Source organism: Manacus vitellinus, unplaced genomic scaffold (genome assembly GCF_001715985.3).
Source record: "Manacus vitellinus isolate BGI_N305 unplaced genomic scaffold, ASM171598v3 scaffold_14_pilon, whole genome shotgun sequence".
NCBI classification, from domain to species: domain Eukaryota; kingdom Metazoa; phylum Chordata; class Aves; order Passeriformes; family Pipridae; genus Manacus; species Manacus vitellinus.
This window is the reverse complement of record NW_021939063.1, coordinates 7726401-7753873: the sequence shown is the minus strand read 5'-3', so window position 1 is coordinate 7753873 and position 27473 is coordinate 7726401. Positions and strand designations below refer to the sequence as shown.

Here is a 27473-nt window from a genome sequence, read left to right as displayed (position 1 = left end):
ATCAGCCAGGAGGCAAATGAATAAACGGATCAACAAGTATTTCACACTTGTGTGTTCTCGACAGGAAATCACAGATCTGAAACCAAATGTCTGGGACAAAACTACCGGAAATAGTGGCAAAATACTCTGCTGTTTAGTCTGCCTTTTAAACATTTTTAGCTCACAAAACTCCCTGAATTGAAGCACTAGAATAAAACAAGAACTTGTTACTACCGTTCCCAGCTATGAGCAGAGATGAAAATATTTTGGGTGGGCTTGACAGCAGGACTTTAGTCCCCACTGGAATCTCCCCTCGCCTGCACACCTGGACATGGTGATGGCTGCTGTCTTTCCTCCTGCCAAGCTTACAGTCTCATTGCTGCACTGATGGCAGCCAAAGCAGCACCACAGATCGCATCAGAGCAGGGAAATGAAATGCATGAATACAGCAGGAGGAAAATGGATGTGACTTGCCAGAGGTGTCAGGGCTGAACAGTTCACCCAGGAGATCTACGTTCCTCGAGGACAGTGTGTGTGCCTGTGCAGCCACGTACCTTCATGAGCTTCAAGGAAAGGAAATGCGGAGCCAAGAGCGTGTGTTTAATTACGTGTCTCCTTCTGAGCAAGTGTCTACTGGATCCAGGCACGTTTCTTCATACTTTAGGAGGCATTCATGTGTTCTTCCTAAGATGTGAACTGCAGTTCTTGTGGGCTTTTTTCTCTCCTTTTCCCCAGTTCCACATTTATCATTTATAACCTACAGTGAAAGGTTATAAAGAGCTTAATAAAAGGTAGATTAAAGCTTTAGAAGTAGATCAAATAAAGAGAACGGTCCATAAATAGAAAATATATTAAACTGTATCTGGTGTTAAGGGCTCTAATAATTAACATGGGTTGACTGAATTTCTCCCGTTTTGCTTATCTGCAATGAACTTTTATATCAAAATGTTCTGCTCCTGTGATTAGCAGCTGTTTCCACACACTGATTAAAACAACAGGAAAGCAAAGGTTTTTTGCCTGAGTGCATACTTACTGAAAAAGAGTTTGTCATGAGGATGAAAGCAGTCTCTAGTTTTCTGTTTCTAATTTTCAAAATAATTTCAACTGATTTTTTAAAAGCAAAATCTCTTCTATGTCTGTTACTTTATGATTTTTCAATTCTTGACTCTTTTATATAATTGGGCGCCTGCTAATAGACATTGTGGTAATTTTTTTGATATGCCTCATACTTCGAATCCTTTTTGTGTAAGAAATGTGTATTTCCTTGGCACTAAAGTTCAAGAAGCTTTGAATGGGTTATGGGCGTGAAACTTCAAAGTGTCCTTTTTTAATAAATATTTTGAAAAAGGAACTCTTCCTCACTTCATTTCACGCACTGTCAGGATCATCCCTCTAGTCTCCTCTGCCTCATGGTGTGGTGGATTCTACCTCCATTACTTGCTTATAACTCTAGATTTTTTCTTATGGCTTATTTGGTCTGTGGAGATGGTAGTTTAAAACATATGTTGTTTTTATTTTCTGTGCTTCTTTATTATGCCTGTGTATGCTTAATGCTGCTGTCTGCTTTTTTGGTATTAATAAGATTTTTCTTGTAGTTTAATTATCTCGGGATTTGTTTATATTGTTGTTGTTGATGCTATTTATTTTTTTAGAAACGTTCTCACAGAAAATACAGCAGTTTAATGCAACTGCTACTGGAAGGGTCCTACTTATGCGGGGGTTTTTTATTGATACATTAATTGCCGTGGGTCTGTGGTGTCTGGTGAAGAGAGCCCAGTGGATTTGTTCCCACCACACTGACTGCTCGACTTAACCAGAGCCCCACTTCAGCAAATACAGCTTTACTTCTCTGCAGCACAGCTCTGTTAGTGCAGAGCAGTGCAGAGCTGTGCCCAGGGTAGTTATCCCAGCAGAAAAGGAGTGCCTGCACATCTCCTGGCATCCGACTCGGGGATTTTTCCAGAGCTAGTTGGGGTTGTGTTCCACACACCGCAGCAGAATACACAGCGTGGTATTTCTCAGCAGTTTGGTTCAGTGGATGGCAGTTTATTGTCCCCACAGTTGTGTTTCCTTGTCACATTTGTTAACCTTTGAATGCAAGAAACTCATTAAAGCAATTCCTCAGACACACATACTCCAGGCTTCCCCAGAGCTCTCGAGTCAGTACCAGATTAGCAGCAGCGACAGCAAGAAGCAAATCTCCAAATGGGTTGATTGATAGCGAGATTAATGATCCTCAAGACTTCTGTCCAGGTTTATTATTTGGCGGCTTACAAATCTTTGCTTTCAGGGAAATGGGTGGGGAGGAAGGACCAGCTGGCTGCCACCCGGTCTGTCTGTATTAGCGTGATGAGGTGATGTACGTAGCCCTGTCAGAGCACTAGCATTAAGTAGTGTATTTTCAGTGTTCTCATTATCTACCAGGTACTAAATGATTTGCTTCTCTGCTCTTGGCACCAGCTGCTCATTTCTTTTCCTTTGTACTGTGCTTCCAGAGATGTAATGCCATTTCTAATTGTGTTTTAAACAGAGTTAGCAGAGAGACCACAAAAATTTTTACATAGCTATTTCTTGTTGAAATGGCCAATGAAAAAAGCCCACCCTCCAAATACACAGTGATTAAGAAAGAAAGGAAATAATCACACTTTTAATATTTTATCTTGGCCCCAAATAAGGTAAACATGAATTACATCCAGCAGTGTTGGGAAATCTTCCTAGTTCTCCCATGCAGCTTTAGTCCAGGTGCATGTGGACATGTGTGTTGAGAAAGATGGAGCTTCCCATTGAGTATTTCATTACATTTAACAAACTGGCATTTCTGCCTGAAGATGGCAGGGCCATTAAAACAGAGGAAAAAGCTGTGTCTAAATTTTTAGCAGATTTTTGTGTTAATCTTAGATCCTAGGCTGCAGCTGGAGATACCTAAAACGTCTGTCAATTCAACATCCTGATGATTTGGAGGATTGAAAGAATATTTTTGCAAAGAAAAGAGCAGAGCTCTTCCATTTTGAGAATAATTAGGTGGGAGTAATTAGGGACATTCAGGTGAATATTCCAAAGAGAGACTGCTGTCTCTCTGTTTATGCTATCCCCTCCTAGGCTGGATCATCTCTGTTTTGATTTTCCTATAACACTATTTCCAATCCAGATGAATTACACTTTCTGTTTAAAATTACCTGTATTTTAGCCTCCCAGTGTGCCACCCTGTTTTTATTCTTTCCTTTCCTAAGATACATCATGCCAAAGGGAATTCATGTCCTGAAATGATAATATCAAGTATGCCCAATTTTGAGTTCTTGGACGTGCTAGTAAAGGCTCCTCTCTAGTAAGAGGCAATCTTCATTGATTGCTGTAGCTCTTGTGATTACAGAACAACTCTCCACCTGCCTAAATCCAGCTACCTCCTGTGAGAAAGTTTTAAGGTTCCTTTTTAATATTACATGATGGTTGGGGCATTGAAAGTACACATTTTATAGAAACTGCCTAAGGTATTATTTGATTGGAAAAGGCATATCTTTGTTTTCCTCTGTGATTTTCTAGCCTTTGTTATGAATGTTGCATTACATAAATAGTTGGCTTAGGGAGAAGAAAATGAATACGTCAGGCTTCCCTTTGGTTTTTAAAACTGTACCTAATTTTTAAACCATTTTAAGATACCTCCTATAGGTTTCTCTACCCCATTTTTGTCTGAAGACATTGAAGTTTGGAGTAGTAATGCATATAACCAGGGAGCTTGTTCTCTTGCAGTAGAAAATACTGATGAGTAAACTCATTCAGTCATCTGTAAAATTGCTGAGTGTATCCAAGACAGCTGTTGTGAGTATTGATTAAAGCAGGAGGGGAAGGTCTGGTGCCTCTAGACCTGTCAGAGGTCACCAGGAGAGTAATTAGCTACCAAGTGTCACAGGGCTAAGTGTCATCACAAATAAGGTTTCACCATCACCTTCACTGTTCTCCAGGAACACCAGGAAGATGGGACAAGGAAGTGTGGAAAATGTTTGTGCTAAGTTAAACTAAGACTTATCCACTTATGATTCGCAATTAAAGAGCTTTCTAAGTGTATTTCTGCACTGGCCACCTGAGAGCTCTCTGGTCTCACAGCTGATGAAGGGGGAGGACTTGAAGGCTGCTCATCTGGGGCTATGTTGTAATTTCTTAACTGTTTAATTATTTGAATACCCTTCTAAAAATTATGATGACTTGTATAATGCCTGAGTTCAATACCATATGTGATGTAAATGGGTGTCTGGGCTCTGGTGCAGGATAGGATCTCAAAGGATCGAGGGAAGAGGATTTTTAATTTTATGGAGAGCTGTGTAGTCAGCTGGCAAATTTAGGCCATAAATATTAAATTAGCTATCGTTCTGTGTGAGAAATCCCTAGTCTTGTTTGCAGATTAGTTTTTCAGATGAACAGTTTTACTAGTGGTGTGTTCTTCAGCACAAATACTGTCCCGAAGTTCTGTCCACCTTCTTTTTTTTCCCATCAACCTTTCCCCAGTTTTTTTCCTGTCCTTATTTCCCTATAATACTGCAGGATATGTGGTTGGACTGGTGATTAGCGTTTGGAACCTTTTGTGGAACTCTGTGGTTGTGCGACAACTCACTGATGTGAAAAAACACTTCTCCTTACCCAGAGGAAGTCCCCTGAAAGGGACACTCTACTTTTCACCATTCTGTCCAGGAAAAGATGCCAAGGACTTGGCATGCCATGCACTTCTGAAACCTACCCATGTACCATGTAGACCTCTCCAGTTACCATATCTGTGTGATACTTAACACTACTCAAGAATGTTAAAGGCAGAAATTGCTTTGTAGGGAGAAGGTGAATCACCTTCAGGAGGGATCTGCAGGAAAATCAGCATTATTGTAGGGAAATTTTGCTCCTTCTTCAGCTTTCCTTTATTCTCCTGGGTTTTATGCAATCCTGCCTTGTATATCCTCCAGTAGCTCCAGTTCAGTCAGCATTCACTGCCTTACAGCTCCAGCATGGCAGAGGTTCTTTTGTAACTTGGCTTTTGAATTCTGATCATTAAGTGTTAAGACTTGGGAAAGAAAATAATTGTAGAAAATTGGGGCAATATAAGCCATTTTCTGGCCAAAAAAAAGAGTAGATGCAGATGCCCCTCTGATACAATGACTGTAATATCACAGCTCCATGCTGGTCACTTATTCATATTCATAAGATCAGCTTTTTTCGTGTGGTTTTCTCTCCTCTTTTTCTTCTTAACGCTTGAGTCAGTTTTATTGCTCATAAAAATCAGTGACTGATGACCCCAGCTAGAGCAGTGCAGACTGCAGACAGCTGTTGTCCAGGCTCCCATCCACTGCTCTGCTGGTGACATGGTCATGATTTGCAGCACTTCTGTTGTTCCGTAGTCTGTGCTCTTTTCTGAGGAGTCATTGCCAATTCTGACAGTGACAAATGCTTGCCAAGGAATAGTGAAGCTAGTTTAAAGTGCAGAGCCATGTGTTACTAGTACACTTGACTGCATACATACTTTGTTTTTGGTGCCAGCAGAAACCAATCTTAATTGTGTCTCCTGGAAAACATGCAAAACAGTTCAAGGAGAATCTGAAGCAGCTTTTGTTCTATTGAAAGTGAGAATGAATGTACAGAGGTAGTAAAAGGGGATCATTTCCTGTCTTTGCATCTTTGTTTGGGAGTTACTTGCAGACACTCTGTGATGGAGGAGCATGGTGAATGAATGCCTGTATCCAGGTTGCATTTGATAAAGACTAAGCCATGTCCTGTCCAGCCTAGTTTAAAGATCTCTTACAGATTCGATTTTGCCTGTTCTCCCCACAGCTAAGGACTGTCTGTGTAAGTTGGGTGGCTTCAGGGGCTACTGGTCTCTTTGTTAATAAATGTACATTCTGCAGAGGTTCTGTCTGTGGGAAGCTGTTTCTGGAGGAAGGGTACCTGAAGGACAAGGTTTGCCCTGCTCTGACAGTAGTGAATAGGCCTCCAGGACCCTTTCAAGCCATCTGCCCCTGAATTGGTCATGCTTTAGAAGGTAATGACCCAAGAAGAGAGTAGTTGCAAGAAACCCAGAGCCTAGAGCTCCTAGATGCTCTTACAGAAATAAAGTAGTATAAATCTGGCTGGCCTTGAAGAGGGAATACACACTGCTCCAGCCAACATAAACACCTGGAAGAAGGAGAAGGTCTGTAGTGAACGAGGAGCAATGAATGGGCTGGTCACTTCAGCATGTGAAGCAGGGAATGGCTCTTGGGTGTCCCCAGAACATGAAGCATTCCCCCTTGATTTTTCCTCTGTTCAACCACTGCCCTGGTGGTTCCGGCTGGCCACTGCAGAGGTGGCCACTTGCCCTTCTGCAATAATCCCTTGCTCCTCCTCTCCCAGCCTCAGCTGCTCTGGAGCACTGCGGATCCCGCGCCTGTCATTGCAGATCAGGGGATGTTGCCTGCACTAGACCCAGTATGGAGGAGTAAAGGCCAGACACTGCCCTCAGAGCAATTCCCAGTGCTCCCATCGACTGTGGTGTGCTGTGTGTTTCTATTGGAGGCAGCACTAACTAAACACTGAGGAACTGTCTTCTAAGTAAAATGCTTCCATGCTTTCAGGCCACTATGTGATCTAGTTCTCTCCCTTTTGATTTTAGAGGAGTATAAAGAAGAAACTGCTTGAGCTTTAGTAACTAATAACCAAGGGAAACCTAGTTTGAGTGTCAAAAATCTCACAAGGCATCTCTACTTCAGATTAGGAAGGTAATCTGGTATTTTGCTCAGCAGAGATGGAACAAGCTAATCAAGACCATCTCTTGGCATATTTTTGTGCTTTCATCTTGGTAACAAGGTGCTGCTGCTCTGGACTTTACATCCTGTTAGTTTGCATTAGTAACTCACGGCAAGTATCTCTGCAAAAGGATTCTGGGCAGAGGATGCTCTCCCTCACATTGTCTTTGCGTTCCAACCCCTGCCTCTCCTCCTTCTCTGGGGAGATGCTAATCTCGCAGTGTTTTACTTTCTGCATTTGGGTCCATATGTGACAACCGTGTGTCTGATCACCACAATCTCGCACAGTTATTGTACCCCAGGGAAAGGGAGCCAAAAAAACATATGGGGCTAGAGAAAACGGTGTGCTTCACTGCTCACAGGCATATTTCAGAGACAACAGACTCTTTGGTATTTCACAGAAAAGATGTGCGCTCCCCAAAGTCTTTTGGAAGTGAAATCAGGGTTGTGATTTTCTTTTCCTCAACCAGTGCTGCAGAAATACAATAATTATTCTAAAATCAGTGCTTCAGTTTTTAAGATTTTAATAATCATTTATGTCATGACAAATCCTAGTTGTGCATTCACTAAGGTCTGCTTCTATTAGGAAAAAAAAATCTGGTACTTTTTTCTGCTGACTGAGCAAGTGGGCACACAGGTGCAAACACCTGCCCACGTGTACACACTGGGATTAAAAGTTACAGGCTGAAGTGCTCATGTGAAAATAGATGTAGATTCGCACCTTGTCTAGCCCTGCATCCACTCCCCCCTCCCTCCTAGGCTGTGTCTCCAGTGGCTCGAAACAAGCAATTTCCTACTCTGATACTTTTCCTTTATCCAGCCCTCCTGATATACACACTTAGATTTACTGCAGCCTCTTGTAGCCTTAGCAACTGCTGCCACTTAAGGTTTGTATCTGGAGGAAAAGGTAATGGGTAGGGGAAATGCCAAGGGATAGAAAGGAGCATCCTAAACTGGGGGAGGAGGAAGATACTAAATTGTCTGAAATGCCTCTCAGTAGCCTTGATACCAGATACCAGTATTTATTACTACACATTAGACATGAGTTTGCAAAAGCTCTTCTTAGGCCCTGATGTTTCCTCATTTAGGAAAAATGGACATTATCCAAACTGGAGTCATCTGCCTGGCACCCTGAGATTTGTGCTCCCTCCTGGTGCTGCACAGAGGAAAGATGCAAGAGTAGGAAACAGACCCAATAAGCAGAACTTGCTGGAAAATTGATCCAGCTAGTTCATTAAATCTACAAAAGGTCCTTTAAAGCTTGATCCACTTCATCCTGCTCTCAAGTGTGAGCCTGTGTGGTCCCAGAGACATGGGAGGAGTCACCGGGACAGGGATGAGATGGCCTGTGTGTAGTGACCTCACCTGGAGAGGCTAAACTTGGAATATGTACAGCAATTATGAGCAAGTGGGGAAAAAACAGTTTGAGAAGCATGTCTTCACCTAATGTGCCAGTATCCACTATTGTAAAGTAATGAACATGCTGCATTATGTACGTATTTACATCAGATGAGAGTGTATTTTAGTGTGATGTTTGTGACTTGAGAAAACCTTTAGTCAAGTTCCATTGTGACTGCCTTTGCAAAACAGCTACAGAAAGTCTTCCAGGACTAAAACACAGAATTTTTAATGACATTAATGATTGTAGCAAACTTTACTATGTGAAATATTCATTTAATACATTGTTCTTCCAACACTGTGCTCAGCAGTTGCACTGGGCTGGGTATTCAGCTATCGCTATCGTGGACCTTAAAATATCACCCAATGAGATTATCTGACACAATTACATGTTTCGAGGCTATTAAGAAAAAGCCATCTTATGACTGTGTATAAAACCATAATGCCAGCCTATCAGAGCCTCTCAGAGTATAAAATAACAAATTAACAGAAAATAATTGCTTTTCTTCAGTATCATCAGCTTTAAAAAAGTCCTGTAAATCCCTGTGTAAAGGTCTGGGTTTTTATCAAACACCTTTTTAAGGCCTTCATTACCAGGAGAAGCCATTCAAGGATTTCTGTAGTATTGACTCAAGGGAAAGAGCCCCAAATACATCAAAATCAGGAACATTTTGCCTGTTTCATATTCATAGTTTCTTCTTTATGTGTGACTGATTTATTCTGCTGTGTGCCCCCAGGGTGTGCATTGTCCAAAATAAAGGCTGCCAAAAAAAAAATGAGAACAGAGCAAGTGGCGGGGTGGGGGGAGTTCAACTGAGGTTTTTAAATGCTGTGAGACTATTGCACATCTTGCATCCTCATGTGTGAATTCACCTTATGGTGTTTCTTAGGAAAAGAATATGTGAGTCTATTTAGTGAGTATACTCACTAAATAAATAACTTCAGCAGAATGCAAGACATCATGCCTGAAAATAGAAAGCTGCTCCCAGACAGTGACTCCATGCTGTGAAATCCACTCTCTCCTGCTTCTGTATTGTCTTAAGTTGTACTTGTGCTGCCATAGCTTGTGCTTGTGTTATAAAGCTCTGTGCCTGTGCAGTAGAAAGTACAGATGCATGGAAAGCAAGGACCTGGGATTATTTTAGGTTCTGGTTTCGCCTAAGAGATGGTTTGGTTTTCAGTGCCATTCCCCCCCACCACCCCCAGCATGTATGGATGTTGGAAACAAAGGGAGCACAAATTACTTTGACAAAGTCTGCCCATGGGCTCTCTATGGGGAGCACAATGCCCGAGTTGCAGAGCCCCAGACTGCAAGGCAGGAACTCAGAAGCCACTACGTGCAAATATGTTTGAGCAAGGGAACCAGCAACTTGGCAAAAGCACAGCTCACCAGGCCTCCTGCAAACTTTGCCCAGGTGTTGAGGAGCAGCTGAAGGGTGGCAATGAGGGGGATCTTTCTGAAATGGGAAGCTATTGTTTAGCACCCGACAGATGAGAGCAGACCCTTCTCCTGCCCACAATAGCTGCTCATACCAAGCAAGACTCATTAAATATTCAGTTCCAGCCTCAAGCAGCTCATTAAGTCAGCAATGAGCAGTGACGCTGGTGTTGGAAAACCCTGCCTCAGTTAACATCACCATGCAGAGTCTCCCTGGATCTCTTGATGTTACTCTGCTCAGTACCTTTTCTGTGATGACCAGCTTGTGCTCTCTGCTTTGCATTAAATACAGGTAAAAATGAGTCAGGTGGATTTAAGTTCTGCTCTTCCTTATAGGCCTTTTCAGAGATGAGTCCTCGGGCCCAAGCTAAGTGTCTATTGCATTTTTCAGGAGAAGCATATGTAATACAAGTTTTCAGGAGGAGGGTTATATGGCTTTAGTGTTACAAATAAAAAACCTTAATGTTTGAAGAATAACTTTCATAGCAGAGCATCATGATATGAAGCAGTTACGGATGCTGTATTACTGTCTGCTGGCTGTTACACAGCAGAAACTTTTACAGTAAGTGTATTTTCCCTGGAAATGCGAGTGTCTCAGGTAGATTTGGGCTTGAACTGTTTGCTGAATATGTTTTTTGTGTGCAGAGTTTCTTTCTGAATGATGTATTTGAAACCTGTTTTGCAGCCACTAACTTTTATGAGTATAATTCATATTCTATAGTGCTTAGCAATAATATATAGAGGCATTTATGATGGGTGGATGTCAGATGTCAGTGAATTAGAGCACACCAGAATCTGGAATTAGGTTTGTAATTGTAGAAAATGCACATATATTTTCATGCATCAATGTTTTAAAACTATAACATCTGAAAGTATGGAGCAGAAATGGAGAAGCAGAACACGTACAAAAGTTTTTGTCTGTTTTTTTTCAGAGGCAGTTTTTCACACTCTGGGTGTATTTTTTTTTTCTTTCTCCTTTAACAGAAAGTGTTTCCAGACTGCTCATTTCTATGTGGAGGACAGCAGTTCCCCCCGTGTGGTCCCCAATGAAAGTATTCCCATTATACCTATTCCAGGTAAGACGGGCTTAATCTCCTGTGTTTGTACTACTTGAAGTCTGTTTTAATTACACAAAGAAGAGAAGGTTATGCTTGTGATAAATCATGGGGTTTTGGTAGAAATTTTTTGTATCGGTGCTGCTTCATTTAATTTAATGTGCTTTGCAATGGGGCTCTCAGTGCCAATGCTGTATTTTTCCACAGGCGCCTCTCCCACGTTGTTTTAATAGAAATTTCAGAATAACCTTTGTAAAATGTCAAAAACATGAGTAACACTTCTTAAAAACACCAAGGCATTGCATCCAGGGTGAAACCAGCTGCTCTGTCAGGGCAGGTTGTGGAGGAGGGATATGCAGCTCCACTGCTCTCTCGAGACTGTGGCCCTTGCTCCCACTTTGTGTATGCAGAGGTGGTGTCTGGGGGTCTCAGGGAGGACAGCGAGACACAGGGATGAGCAAACAATCTCAAGGAAAGTCCAAAGCCATCTGTTAATTTGGTATTAATCAAGTTACTAAAGGTCAAATTCTCCTCTCAGCTAGACTGAGAATGAAGCTGGAAGCAGAGTTTAGTGCTATTCTCTCTTCACAAGGCATTTCCCCTGGGAATTATTAAGTGCAGGATGCAGCTGCCTTGAAGCCGTGATGACAGAGAGCAGCTTGGTGTTACTGTGGCCTTTGCAGCCAGTGCCTTGTTCGATGATGGTCAGTCTCACATGCAAAATTAAGATACCCAAAATGTTGTACTGACCTCAGTCTGTCAAAGGCTCATACTTGTTGCTGGAAAGTGTTTTAAGTTTCCTTGTCATAATCTGTAATTTGTGTCATTGGCCTGGGGTTCAATCTGCAGTTAAATAGGTTCATTTTGCCAAAAAACATTCGAAGACTTTTCTGAGACACTGAAGAAATGTGCCTCCTAGAAAAGTGAAAGAGTACAGTTATATTTTCCTTGGTTTCATTCAGTAGATGTGTGACTTATTTCTAGAAAGAGTCTTTCAAAGTACCCATGGGAACTAGTATGAAAGGTCAGCTATTACATTCCTACAGAAAGCAGTTTGCCTTGCAGTCTGATGGTGTGCCACTGAAAATGAAGAGAACAAGCTCTCGTTTCCTCTCCTTTCTGTGGCAGACTAAAATGTATGTCCTGGCCACCTCACGTCCTTAGCAAGAAGGCATCCTTCTTACTCTCCTTTAGGGTAACAGAAGGTGACAGGTTTTGGTTTTAGAACACCTGCAGTGAGTTTTCACAAAAGTACTTAAATAGCTGGAGAACTCCATTCTTTCTATGGTGAAACCAAGAGGAACAACTCCCTGTTGGGGCTGCCTGTGGCTGTCAGTGTAATGGTCCCACCATGCCTGCTCTCGTGTGATGCCTCCTTGGAGCTTGTGGGGAAGCAGGGGGGGCCAAGCTGGGCTCTGTGCAGAGAGCAGTGTCAAAACCCAGGAGATTATAAACACAAGGCACTGGCAGGAGGGAAGTTCTCCCCTCAGAGAGAAGCCTCTTTGGCCAACATAGAGTATTTGTGCTGTAATTGAGACAAGTTTTTCTTAGATAAATGAATCAGCAGAAAGCTCCATCTTCTCCTGCTGCAGTGTGTGTTGTTGAGACAGTGGTTCTTCCCTGCTGCACAGAGATATTTTGATGGTCAGTCCATTAAGATTGGACTGCATTCATATGAATTTTAAGAAGTAGTTCCATTAAAACTGTGCAGATAGCAGGGACTGTAAGGCCAGCACATGCACCAGGGCTTCTCCAGCAGCTGTTCTGGCACATAAAACCAGGTGACTGGGCACGGAACAGTGCCTTTTTGGGACATCTTCCCGTGACTAGAGCAAGCCAAGTTGTTGACCACAGCAGCTCTGGGACTGACATGATGGTGGTGTCACTGCAGTGCACTCTGTGGTCTGCTCAGACTTGGTAATGCTAAGAAAGAGCTGCTCACCCCTGATAAGGGGCACTGCAGGTTAAGGCACCCCATGAGCAAGTGCTGCAGGACACCTTGTGAAGCTTTGTTGTTAAAAAAACTGCAAGGATTGCTGATGAGCTCTAAGGCACATCAAGAACTGGACCCTAGAAAGAAGTTTAATCTAATTGTATGCAAAGGTGAATCCAACCCTCGAATTCCCAGTCTAATGACAACATTTTTGTGGATATAGTGGTCATACAGACACCTGCATACAGACATCCAAATGGAGGGGCCTTAATCTGAAGCTGAATCATGCCCAGAAAATCTTAAGAGAGAATGAACTGATGAATTCGAAGATCTTGGCACTGACAGTAAAGCTGTTCAGGTCACCAAAAGCCAAATCGCCCTCTGGAAGTGCCTCGCTCTGTGTATTAACTACTACCTATACAAGGAGTCCATAATGAGGCTCAAAGATAGTAGAGATAAATTCCAGTTATGTTGGCTTTTTCCAAAGATGCAGGATAATGCCTGGAAAGATCTTGAAGCTCTCCTAGGCATTTTCCTTGTTTGGAGATGTAGAAGAGGGCTGTTTTCCCCCATATACCTGTAGCTGAATGACAGTCTTCCTTGACGTCAGCTGCTGCTCCCACATAGACAGCCCACTGAAATGCCTTAAAAACATGAAATGACAAAATTCTCCTTTGAACTGATGGCAACTGATGAAATGATAAGCCTATGAACTTTTCCTCTGGAAGCTGCCAGAGAGTGTGAGAAAGTCTTACTTGCCATGTTGATTCTAGAAGCAAAATTTAAGTGGCATTTTCACAGAAACAAGGTTTTTGAAGTAGCCCTGTTAGCTTGTGAAACCCCATCCTTACGTGAGAAATTTGACTAGACTCCTGTAGGAACGTGCCTCTACCTCCTACAGTTCAGTGGACCAACCTCCACCCTCGGGTATGAGCAAGCAGCCACACTGATGGCAGTTTAGAACAGTGTGGCTGAAGATGTTCAACACATTTACCAAGGCCCATCTACAGCACGCAGGGAGCTGCCAGGTAGAGGAAACTGAGTGGGTTTGGGTTGGCTGGTCCTGGCCCAGGTATGGGGTGGCTCTGCCAGGTGTCTGGGAACCAGGCACAGCGACGTCCTGACGCAACTCAAGAGGTTTCAGAGGCAGCAATGGTGTCTCTGTGTTCCACCACTCTGCTCCATGACATGTTGGCATGATCAGAGGTAGCGTTTGTGTTTATTTCTGCACCCCGTCCTGCTCTTGTTTATGCAAACCCTCTGTTTTCTCAGGTCTGTGAACTCTAAATTAATCTGCCAGCTACCTGACATATGCACACAGTACAACTTTTCAGGTGCAAAATCTAAAAAAAAAAACCTTCTCCAAAAGGAATGATTTTACCCATTTTCTATTTCACTTCCCTTGGCATACGTACTTAATTATTGTGCATGAAGCCACATCACCCATAGGTGTGTGCCTATCTGTGCAAATTCCCTCTGAGATCCAAATCATTATCATTATTCATAATTATCTGCACTGCTTGATCCAGAGAAGCACAGGACAAAGGAGTTATTAACTGAGTCACCCACTGGATATTACATCTGAGACATAAATCTCAACTCGCATAAGCCTCACACCTGACAGTAATGCATCTGTAATCAATGGCAGATTTCTGAAAACTCCCCTGCCATTAAGCCCAACAAAATTATTTCTCCATATCTTCTCTCTTAGCCTCCATGCCTCAGTTAATTTTCGCCACATCTACATCATCTTTTCCTGGATCTCTTCACTAAAACATTTGGTCTTGGAAAGATCTCAGTCAGCAAACCTGCCCCTGCTTCTCTTTGTTCAGTCTTTTCCATTGCTGGGACTGACTTTCTGGATCTTTCTGGACTTGACCCTTTCCAGTAGACTTAGATAAGTAAGAACAACAGCAGCATCATAGCTGCAGACCTGTGTAGCAAGACCTGTGTTGCAACACTGAAAACCAAAACACATCCTTTAGCAGTTTTCCTTTCTTGTCATCTCAAGACCTGCTCCATGACAGCAGCGCAGACATGCACCTCTGTGCAACTTAGATGATATCCAACAGTGGAACAAGCACGAATTCCACTTCTACTTTCTTCCTCTCCTTTGTCTCAGAGTTTTCCTGCTCCTGGAAGGAGCATTGTTCTTCCTCTTGCTGTGGCTTTACTAGTCCCTTGCCCAGCCCATGGGCACAGCGGATGCTGTGGCACTGATGTCAGTAGGGCTTGTGAGATCAGTACAGAGATAGTTGAGACTTGACCCAATGGCAAAGCTCAAAACTCAGTGTAGTTTTGACCACAATCCAGAGAAACATGGACCATGAAAAACACAACGGCTGGCTAATGCAACTGATTCATTTAGCATATTTTTCCAAAGTCTTTCACATCTTATATTTTTAGTATAAGTAAAATTTCTCAGAAGTGATTCCAATCATTTCAGCTATGTCTAGACTACAAGACTAAGGAACATTTCCCAGTTCTTGGATCACAAGTGCATTCAGTTTTAGGTTTAAATGGCAATAAATTAATCTTTTAACTAGTCCTGGAGTTTATTAATAATGTTTTTAAAATAACTAGTGGCAGAATCTGATGGAGAAACTCTCATGCTTCTTCAAAAATGCCTCAGTTGGGGGTGCACGAGCCTACGAAATAGTGTAGTGGCCAATTTCATTGCAGTGGTAAGGTGTTTTGACCATCTCATGCAGTCAAGTGAGGGTGTGAAAGCCATGACCCTCCTTTGTTTCCCTTTGTCTTCCCATGGTTACAAGAAGGAGTCCCATCCTGAGTCCATGTTATTGATTCTTAGCTCTTCAATAACCATGGTTGCCTTGAACCTTTCCTGATGAATGTCAGTGGTCAGACTTGATGTGTTATTTACAGGCTCAGCCCCTGCACTTCTGATATGTTCTGGTAGCATCCACCCTGTGACAAACTGTTTCTATTAAGAGACTGTAATGAGGTATCTCATTTGACAAGGAAGCTGTGGGTTCCCAACACAGGCTTGGTATCTTACTGTTTTCTGCTAAGATGTGGCTTTCTTAAGTTGCATCCCCAGAGCTAAAGAGCAGAGAGCAGGACATGCCTGTGGCTATGACAGTGACAGTGCAATGAGCACAGTGAGCCTTGCTAGAGACTGGCGAGGTACAGGCAACAGCACTGACTGCAGCTGAGGACTTATTTCTCAAGGGCATGAAGCTCTTCACTGAGCACAGAGGTAGTGCTCTTCAGCTGTTTAAGACTTTATTTCTGCTTTCTGCTCCCTGCGGATTTATGTTCCAGCACCATATTGTGAATTGTACCCATCTTCAGCTTCAATTAAATTCATGAATGCAATATTGCAAACACAGCCATCCTCTGAAGCCAAGAAAGTATCAAGGTATTTTAGGGAACATCCACCTTCCTTTTGCTCTGCTACCAACCCTGCTCCTGCAGTACACTGAAGAATTTATGGTATGATATCTAATCATGGTGCTTTTAATTGAGGCATCACAAAACAACATGTTTTTATGGTGGCCATGTGAAATGTGGATAGATCCTTTTCTAAAAGCTGTCACATTGGGGGGCAGAGCCCTGAAGATGAACATCCGTGTGCTCAAATGTAAAGGGTGTGTGTAATTGATGGCATGACTGGAACCTGCAGATGGAAATGTGTGAGATTAAAATTGTGTTCCTTAGCAGACAATACCAAATAAGATCGTGTTTAATGTCTGTGGTAAGGGAAAATTCACATTATTTCATTCTCTTGGACTGAAATTGGTTTTTTGCTTAAAGGGAAGAAGTGTATTGCTATTACATTTATAATTAATGATAACCTAATCTAAGATTTGTACAAGCAGATTTAAACTGAGCTCTTATTTTGACACATATAAAATTTTATCATTAACATCTTTATATTCCTGACTGACACATGGCTAATAGCATTGTAGTAGATTAAGTCTTGAAGCAAGAGAGATGAATGTAGCTACAGAATTACACAGGTGATTTTTCATATTCTGCTTTTTCAGGTGTCACCCCTTTATCAGAAACCTGCCCTTGTGTTCATTTGACTTGATTATAACAAATAGATAGCAATTATCTTGCTGAAAGGACACCTGTTTTTCTTTCAACATGCCCATCTTTCCATGACTTTCAAATGTATTCAAAGTGTTTTCTATGCCTTTTCACTTCAAAAGGTGTTTTTTATAAAAAACAATACTTCATAAACAAATGATTACGAAACTGTGAGCATTAATGAGGAATAGTGCCCCCAGTAATCAACTTTTAATGATTTCTTATTCATCTTAATTTATTTTAATTTATAATTTGTCTTAGTTATTGAGGTCAGTGACTTCAGGAGGATGCCAGTGCCTTAGAGGTCTTCAGCAGGTAGTTTGATCTCCTAGAATGAAACCTACTGTATTGCCTTTTTAGTATTTGTGCAGATATGATCTCCACAGAAAGCAGACACCTTCTCCATAGTAAGGTTTTTTAATGACTTTATCATAAATTAATTGATACTCATGTTATACAAACAAATCTGTTCTCATATTTCCGGCCATTTTTTATACAGCAAATAATGTGATCAGTCGGAAAGATTAATTATTCCAAATTAAATACAATGGCTTCAGTTGCATTCTTATGTTAAATAGTTATGCAAGGAAGGCCAGTATACTGCAGAGTTAAAGACTGACAATATAAATGTGTATAATTTAAATGCATTAAATCTAGAATAGTTTGAAGAAAGCTGGGCACCGCCCTGTTTTACGTGTGGAATTACTCGTGGAGTCCAGTATTCCTGTGAGTTAGGGCAGGATCTGGCTATGGAGATGCCTGTTCAGACATTTCAAATTCAATCAGTGCCAAAATTTGAGCAACATGGGATGTTTCTGGTCCTCATGTGCACTTTGGAGTGTATGCTCAGTCTGTAGGTTTATGTGGTTTTGTCTAAACTTCTCTCCAGAGGTGGACACGTGACCTTAGTGGAATTGATAAGCATGTTTCAGTAACCTCTACTGGGGCAGAATTTTGCCCAAGGATGTGCTATTAATCCTTTCAGTGTTCTTTATGATCAGCCACTCTGCTAGAGACAGACCAAATACAGGCGAATTTGGGCTTTACATCCCCGTGTGGTACCATGTGTTGTGTGCACTCATGTGGTGCAGCTGCACAGCCCCTGTTTAAATCTGAGCTACGAGTGCCCCATTGCTCATTGTGGAAGTGAATCTGTTGTAATCACACTCCACATGGGTACTTCTACCATAGCTCTGCAGCCTTCGCTCTGGCTATTGTAGCTTATGGAATGGCTCCTAAACTCAGTTTTAAGTAATATGTAGCCTAAATATTGACGCCAGGTATTTCAGCTGCTTGCAGAATTTTTCCATGGCTCTTTTTAAAAAGGTAAAACCCGTGAACCTCACGGAATGTGTTCAACAATAAGCAAATATCTTTTCAAAAATCCAGTGATTGCATTCCATGTTCTCTCCAGCAGTGGAGGGTAAGAGGGTGAAAGATTGACATCCCAGGGTTGAGTGCTGCTGGGAACAGAAAGGTGCTTGTTTGCTATGGATAGAGGAAAGCATTTTTCAGATATGTTATATTTCAGTGCGTTAAAACGTCAAATCCAGTCCTGCTACGATCCTATCAGTAGATATTTTGGGAAAACTTTTTTTGCAGAAAATGAGAACTGCAAAAACATGCTGTTGGAAGTGGATTCTCCAGGATTAATGTCGCTAACAATGTCACTGGTTTCATGTCGTCATAAGCCGAGTTAGGTTTGTGCTGCCCTCAGAAAGGGCAATTTCCCTATCACTTCACTATTCTTCATCCTAATGAGTAGGATCAACTCATCTACCCCACTGACAACTAATCCTTCTTCCCCTTCCCCACAAATGAATTAATCCTTTCTTATAGTCCTCAGCCAGATCAGCAGGCCGATTCAGTTCACTGCTCAGCCCTGCAGGGCAGAGAGAGGGGAGTGGGAGAATCCCCTTGTCCTCTGGCTGAAGCCAGCTGTGAAGAGCATGCTGAGAATTGATGGAAGTGCTGCTGAGATGCAGGGGTGGCACAGGCCTGCTGAGCAGTGCAGTAAGTGGCTGCTGTTGGAGCAGATGGGCCAAGGCACGTGGCAGCTATGGCACATGAATCCAGGTGGCTTTGTAAATGAGAGACTAAGTGCAGCAACTAACAAACCAACAAAATCACGCATTTCACATTAAGAATAAGGTGTAAGAGGCAAGGATTATATTGCATTTAGTAGGCTGGGTAAGATAATTGCTGAAAAACAAGCATTTACAAGCAGAATGAAAGGCATGGAGAATTTTCTTACCAAGATTTTGCCATATGTGTCAAACATCTGGCGTTCAGAAACACCAAAACTCCAAACTAAATGAAGGTAATATGAGGAAGCACTTCGGGTTTGACCTTTTGGATTAATTCCTGACCCAAACTCATCTATTCCAATACAATGCCACTAAACTATCCGGTGAGCTCTCAGGCTATAAATGAATCAAAATGAATCTGAGGCCCTATTATGTGGAAATGTCATTTCTGATAGGATATCCTATTTTTCTTTTGAAATTGGCCCCTATTGCTCTAACATTACAAAGGCAGCCTATTAAGTGGGAGCTATGGGAAAATCCTTCCTGGTAGGATTACTAATTATCCGAACTTAAAATGTAACCCTGTTCGAACTTTATTGCTTTTATACACTTCAGGCTTCTTTTGAAGGTGGCTGTCTTATGAGGGAATGTACTAAGTATTCTGCATTGGCAATTGCCATTTCTTAAAAAAGAAAGTACTAGTGAAGGTTTTTCTCTACATATCATTTTTTTAAACAAACATGACTTTCTTCTTGGCATTGTCTCTTTGTGGCAACGAATGAGCTGCACTGTGATACCCTTTGGGTTTATTTGACACTCCTCTCAGGTACTTGTCTTGGACCAGCAAGTGAAGATGGGAACTCCACAACCATGTTAAATATCTAGCACAATAATTAAACATATTCCCCCACCTATCAGTTTCAGTAGTATCTGATTATATAAATATTACTAAAATTCATGTTGTTTATAATAATGATAAATATATACGCAGTTCTGGAGCTCTTTGTCCCTGTCCATCTAAGAATAATTCTTTCTCTCTTTAACACAAAGGGTTAGTACATTATTATGGTGCCAGACTCAGCTCATATTTCATAGGGAAGTAAATCCAGAATCACTTTATTGACACTGATAAAACAGATGGCTAAACCCAAGCTAGACAGAACTGTAATTATATCTGCAGTGTTAGAGGTGAAGGTATGTTATTAAAACATCTCCCTCTTCACTTTGAATAATGTGTAGGTCTTGCAGAATGTAAGGATCACACTGACAATATCAAATGTCACTCCATCTTCTTTCTGGAAAAAAGTATATGGTGCAAAAGGGAATATGGGCAGAACTACGGGGAGCTGCTAATTAGCCTTTATAGGATTCTATTAATCTCTTCAATCGACTAAAAGAATTATAGTCATTGAAGTCTGTTTACTTTAAGATGGAAAGAAGGCTTAGCCAAAGCCTTTGGGCTGACGATAGTGCAAGGAAAAGCAGATTCTGTGCATCTGGCTACATCTCTTGGTTTTCTTGGAGAAGGTCACAGCCATCTTCAGATACAATCAGAGCAGATACCATTCCAGAGTGCTGAGGATGTTAGCACATATTTTACCAGAGATCTGGCAAGTTGCCTATGGCTAAGCATGCATGGAGCCAGCTAAGGTAATTTGTGTATCTGGGTGGGAGTTTGGAGTTGGATGTTGTGAATAGGAAAATGCAGGCCCAAATTACTTTAACACTCTCCATTTCTGTTGGTTAATGTAAAAGGCTGTATCTCATTTGCAACTGCTTTCTTGTCCTACCACCCTGCCCATCCCCTCAGGGCTGTGCCTGTCCCAGTCACAGTCCGTAGGACTATGTTATCCCACCAGTTTGAAAACTGGAAACCATAAATGATTTTTTGAGTTTCTAACGTTCATGGTTCTGATTTTTATCTTCCTAATATGTAATAATTACGTTTGCTGCAACATGGTTTTCCTGGGTTTATGGGCAACTTCCATTTCCCCCTCACCCAGTGAGCTCATATGTCAACAGTATTTCCTATTTAGTTTATTTAACATGCAATTGTTGCCCATGTTATCAAATAGGGTGGAAACTGTATTGGGTTTAAGGCTCCTGGACAGCATAGGAATGAAAATGCAGAAGAGGAAAAAGGGAAAAGAAATGCTAAAGGAGAAGTGAAAGTGAAGTAGCAGTGGCTGTAAAGGTGGAAACACACTGCCACCATGCAGTGACAATGATAAAAAGAAAATTAACCATACTTTGCCATGGATCTCTGGTGCAGACCCATCCTTGAAATTGGTGAGAATTCAATGGACTGGAGAGCACGTTATCTCTAATGTATTTTTTGGCTCACAGATCACAATTAAAATTAAATTCTGCCTTCTGCAAAACTAAATTGGACACACTGGTCTTCTGCAGTGAATCCTTGATCTCGGTTGGTCTCAGTTGAGCTAGACTATGCAAAGAAAAATAAAATTATAACTATGGAACTTTTCTTGTGAGACTATATGAAATTGCTATCATAGCACAAGCTATTTTCAAGGAAATCTAGGATGTACAGGTTACTTTTCAGGAGAGGAAATAGTTTTACAGATTCTCACTATTGAATTCAGTTGCTATAGATCATTCAATTCAAGTGTCTTGGCTGCAAAAATATTAATACAAATGTTGTTATGAGATGATGATATTCTCAATATTACATAGAATAAATGTTATCACTTAAATATTTTTAAATGCCAGCATTTCTGCAGGCTGCAGCTTTTTGCTAAGAGAAGCATACACTTGTCAAATCTTTTGAATTCTGTATTATTCAGTAAACGAGCATGTGGTTAATTAAAGTAGCATTACTGTACTGTGAGGTGACCAGATTGCAAACATATCCTTAACAATCGGCCCTTGTAAATAAAATAGAAGAAAGCTGATTGAGATCTGAAAATGTCAATAGATGCAAAAAGTCACCTTAGAGTGTTACCTGATAAAATAAAGGAGAGAAGTAATGACATGGTCAATATTAACTGCCATCAGCTGGAAAGAAATCAGATTGTCAGGGATCTATAAAATTCTTGCCAAACTAGAACCTCATTTACACATACAGATCTTCATACCCTTTGCTAAGAAAAGCGTATGTGACAGCTTAGAGGTTTTAGCTGCCAAAGATCTTTCACTCTGAATACAGTAAATGTCACATCTATTTATTTATCGTTAAATTTTGCTAAGTATCTGTAGAAATATTTGGATTTTTTCTATCATAATGTAGATGTTTAAAAGGAAAAGAATCCAGATTATAATGCAGCTGTAGCACCAAACCATATGGCTGCTAAATGGGAGCAAAAATACACCACTGAATTACTTGGAGTAAACATAAACTGGATGCAATCTTCAGAAGAATATTAAATGGAATATATAAATACGAGAGTATTGCCATAAAATCATGCAATCAGACAATAGTAACCATCAGGCAATAGATTATTTCACATGCTGAAAGTAATCACAGTTGTATAGCGATTTGCATTTTCTAAATGCCAGACTGAAAATATTAACTGGTGAATCTTGGCAAGCACAGTGTTTTTACCAACTGCAGTGGTGGCTGTAACAATATCTAGGCCTTTTTTTGAGAGAGAGAGAGAAATAGAGAAATAGATAAGTAAGGCAGCCATCCTACACCTCAGCTTTATTAGAATCTGCCCAGGGTCCCAGGTGCTCGAAACAGTCTTGTTTGTCTTTAATTCAGTTAAAGCTTTTGACTTCTTTAAGAAAGTTTCTGTGGGTGATTTATTGGTATATTGGGTAGAATTTGCACTGTGCTGAGCAAGAACAAATGGTCCAGTGGAATACATATTTAGTGTTATGAATAGTGTCTGGCATGAGAGAGAACTCAAATTAGTGTGGCTGTTGTGTTTGCCTGTTCGTTTGCTCAGAAACGGTTCCATGATAAGTCCAATTGGATTCTACATCATTGTGTAAAAGGGAAAAAGGTAATAACTTTGGTGAGAAAGGCTTGTGTGTCTGCTCAGTCTGGTAAAGACTTACTGAGAGTAATTGTCAATTCTGCTTTCATAAATTGGTTCTCTTCTGTTCTTTTTACACAATATGGAAGGAGAGGAGGCCTCTACATCCCATGCACAGCCATCTTCAGAGTGTGAGGAAGAGCTAAATGATCCTTGAACTTCAATTGGACTTTGTAAATTAACATCCCAGGGAACAGGCTCTCAGTATTCGTAACTGTGGTGCTTAGAATTGGAAATACAATATAAAATGTTTACCTCAGAATTGGCCAGATTCATCAAGATTTCTATTACTGTGTATTGAACCAGCTCTGCCCCTGGGAACTCAGATCTGAGCACTATCAAGTGAAGACTTCCTCCCCTGAAGTTTTATGTATGAGACAAAGAACAACTCTGAATATCTCTCTGTTTTTTTCCTACAGATGATATGGAAGCAATTCCAGTCAAGCAGTTTGTTAAACACATCAGTGAGCTGTATTCTAATAACCAGCATGGGTTCTCAGAAGACTTTGAGGTACGATTTAATGATCCACCAGTAAAATGTTGTTTTCCTAAAGTTAATTGTGTATTAATAATTGGGGACCGTGCGACATCTGTGTGAGGCTGTCATGTCAGGTAAATGCAGTGCTCAAATGTATCAGAAGAAACAGGATAATACCAATTTGCTAACAGCTATGAGCAATGTGGGACTGGACATTTTCAGATGCTTTCTAACCACCACAGGTTTGGTGCCTTTAAGGGAGAATCCTCCTAAGTTTTTATTAAATAGGAAAAGCTGTCTGCAAGCCCCCAGAAACAACATAAAGATACAAACAGCTGTTTTTAATTCTAGGTTTTTCTTAAAATGTGCAGATTATTTTACTCTTCTTGGTCCAGAATTTGTTCCTCTTAGTCACACTGAAAAGTTCAAAAGTAGTAAAATAGTGCTTACAATGAGTAAAAGTTGTAGAATTTGGTCTTGTATGAAAACCCAAACTGTGGGTCAGTTCCTTGAGTCCTTGTTCATGCTCTGTTCAGGAAAGTTTGCTATTGAAGTCGTTGGTTATCTGGTTCCAGTAAAACCAAGGAGAAAAGATTTGGGATTTAGTTGGTGGTAGTTACATAATGTGACTATTTTAAAATTTGCATCTTTTTGCCTGTGTAGGACAGATTTTGACCTATAAATCTGCTATCATTTGGAGGCAATTCCAGTGAAGTGAAAGTAGTTTTCCACCTCTCGGTTATCAAATCCATATTATGCAAGCATGGTAAACACCAAGCAGCATGAGGACAGGCTGTGGAGTCAGGCTTTTCCTTCACTCAGTCTAATTGCAGTCACTGCTGAACTTTTGGAAGTACTGAGAAGCAGGAGGAGCCCCAGGAAATTACAGGGAGCTGCTCTACTGGCTTCCCCAGCAGGAAAAGGAGCTGTGTTTGCGTGCTGCATGTGAATCAGAGAGGCAGCTGTGCTTACAAACAAGGCAGTGAACCAAAATAGGTGGCCTTATATCTACAGCTTCTTTGCTTACTGCAGTGTAAAGACAAGACTGTATGCAGGAATTGTTTTTAATGGGATCATTTAAAACGTTTATTGTTGCTGTTTGGTTACTGTCTATAAAGAGTGGCTGCTTTGTCTGATGCCCAAAAAACGTTGTGTAAGTTAGAAACATTTTGTATTCATGAGGAAGGCAAATGTGTAAGGTGTTAAAGTGATTTAGTTCAATTGACTGCTGGCTGGATGGCTGAGCAGGAATATTGAGGCATTTAACAATGTTGATGGTATTCAGGACAAACATTTATTCTCCAGAGAGTAGAATTTGATCAGGATGATCAAATGCGACTCACTCTTCTCAATTATTTATGAATTGCGACCCCAGTGCTATTCATCACAGCTGGGTTTTACACCACTTAATTATTCAAAATAATCAGCAACACATCTGTAAACTTGGTCTGGCTTTAAGCAGGCTTTGCTTCAGCTGTCGCAAAATCACTGCTATTAACAAATGTTGGACACCTTCCGCCCGTGTTTTAGCGAAGAAAAACACTGCTCTAATAGCCTTATTTTTTTACTTTCCTCCTGGAGTTCCCTGCTGCGAGTGCCGTGCTGTGGCAGCCAGTGGAGGAGAGCTTTGGCCAATTACTCCTGTTCTGGGGAGCACAGGGTCCCCTCCGAAGGGAAGTTAAACTCCTCCCACTGCACTGCGTGTGCCAGATTCTATTCTCCGTGCTGGCTTAAAACTTGAAGCATCTGCTTTGAAGTCAGTATAGCTGCTCTAGATGTATTTCTCCCTAGTTGAGATCTCGGCTTCCTAAAGAGTAAATGAAATCTCCTCCTAGAGTAAGGAGGAATAGGAACAAGGCGACCTCTGTCTGGGATAAACCGTCCAGCTCCCCTTCACTGCTGATGTTCTGCCCTGCTGATGCCTCATGGGTCTGATTTGAAACGCTGGATCTCTCACTGAGCCTTTAGGTAAAATGTTTCTCAAGTGCCCAGACTGACTCAGAGATCAGAATCCCAGTTTTGAGAGTGGCTGAGGGCTGGCAGAGCCCGAGGTCACGTTTACACAGCGGCTGCTGAAGTGGCTGGGGTTGTAACTTCTCACATATGGTCAGATCCAGCCTTGGTCCATGTGCTGGAGTTGTATCTGCCAGCTACAGTGAGGACTTAGCTAATGTTTTGTGGAGAAACAATAAGATTCCAGATGAAATAGGAAATCCATTGTTATAGGACTGCTAGCCTTGCATGGAAAGTACCACAGCCATATCATGCCTTCATGCCTGGGAAACTTCTGAAAAGAGGCAATGGATTCTGCAGTCATACAGGCTTTTTACAAAAAATCTGCTTTTTACATCTAAAAGGAAGAGAGAAGAGGATGGCAAGGAGATGCTGAAAAAAATGTGATCAATATTACAGAATAAATAAATCTCCCCAGAGGTAGGCAGTGCATGAGATTTTTGTTAAAGGACAAAAGGATCAAAAATCTCTTCAGAAATTTCCGTGAGAGGAGGTTTAAGGTAGAAGTTGCAAAAGGAAAAGACTAAGTTAGGCACAAACATACTCTGCCTGATTAGGAGGGTGAACATCCTCCATTTGTTTGTTGCTGGATTTTGGTGTAAGTATCTTCCTGTGTTTTTGGCAGTGTGTTGTGGGCTGTATTGAGTTGGGTTTTACATGAAGAAGATTCCTTTGAAAGTAAATTGTGTGAATACTCCCTCCTCCTCTTAAATTGAGCTGTAATTACAGCTAAATATTTTGTGAATGTGCTTAGGAAGCGTTTTATGTGCAGAGGAAAAAAGGACTTTGAACTCACAAATCTTTCCTTGGAAAGTACATCTAAAATGAATCCTTATTCCCTTTGGGTAATCATAGTGCAAGTAGCCAGCTTTATTGTCTGGTGATAGCTGGGATTTCTTGTATATACAATATTGTTAAGATTTCCTTTGAGTCCCGTGAAGTTTCAATTTTTGATATAAATTAGAAATATAGGACCCAATTTAATACTGAACAACAAATAGCTTTTTAAAATAAAGTCCATGATCCTGCACCACCAGTGCTGGTCTCTGACATAGTTCTTTGTATTCAACCTTGGAATTTGTTCAGTACTAGAGTGAAAAAAGTTCAGGGAAGGTTTTTGGCTTGCTCTCAGGTAGCTCCAGCACTGTCTTGCTATGGCATACAGGATGAGGTACCACATTTTTACAGGGCAGCACTGGGGCAGGGTTTGAGGGCAAGACTGAACAGAGATTGAGGGGCTTCCTGAGCCAGAGATTATATCTACTCCTTGTCTAGCCAGAGATTTTCTTGGCATCATTATGTTTAACAGTCTTTGACAGACCTTTCTTCCATAAATTTCTAACTGTCTCTTGAACCCTTTTAGGCTTCTGGTGTCCAAAGTGTCCCATGGCAATGAATTCTACAATTTATTCTGCAAGAACAGACTTCCTTTTGCTTTTACCTCATGCCTAATAACTTCTCTTGATGCTTTCTACTTTTTGCATTACAAAGTACATCCCTGTTTACTTAAATGCCTCACATGACTCTGTCCGCCTCCATATTCCCCCTTAATAATCCATTTTCAAATCTGAAGAAGTCTGAACTATTCACTTGGTTTGTTGGAGGAAGCCATTCCAGACTTATGACCACTTGTTCCCTCTGTGCCTTTTTTTCTTCCTTTACCATATCCTTTTCAAGACGGAAAGGCCAAAACTGTGCACAGTATTTAATGAGTCACTTTACTGCTGAGTTCTGCAGGAGCACAGTGATGTTTTCCATTTGGTTTTCCATTACTTTCCTTCCTCCTAACATACTGTTTGGTTTTTAACAACTGCTGAGCACTCAGCTGGCACCTCCAGAAAACCATCAGCTGTGACCCCAAGGTCTCATCACTGAATGGCAATAGCAAATTGGGAACCTGTCAGTATGTGTAGTTAGTTAGGGTTGTTTTTCCCAAGTACATCACTTTGCCTTTATCAACATTGGATTGCAGTTGCCATTTTATCACTCGGCCACTCAGTTTTGGGAGATGGTTCTGCTTCCCTTCACAAACAGCTTTTGTTCTAATTACCCTGAATAATTTTGTATTGTAAACACACTTTGTCTCCTCTGCAGCCCATTTATGAATAGGTTAGGTCCTGTAAGGTCCCACCAGTGAAAGCTGAACACTGCAAATGCCTGGACGGGTGAGACCTATCTCTCACCTGTTAGTGCACAAGGTGAGTTTTCTTTTTGCGCCAAGACAGATCAGTTTTTTAAGTAATATTTTCTGAGAGGCCCTTTCACACATTTTGAAAATTGATATGCTACTCTCTCCTAGATGGTCTACAGACTTTTTCAGGGACCTCTCCCCAGCTCTAC

At 41.2% G+C, this 27473-nt stretch overlaps 1 protein-coding gene across 1 annotated transcript in view; it reads left to right on the top strand.

Annotated features, from left to right (window-relative positions):
- PTPRG (protein tyrosine phosphatase receptor type G) overlaps positions 1–27473 on the top strand; it is a 374823-nt gene that overhangs the window by 321670 nt on the left and 25680 nt on the right. Inside the window, 2 exon segments of the mRNA XM_029958316.1 lie at positions 10558–10649; positions 23062–23153. Coding sequence (XP_029814176.1) covers positions 10558–10649; positions 23062–23153 — 184 coding nt within the window.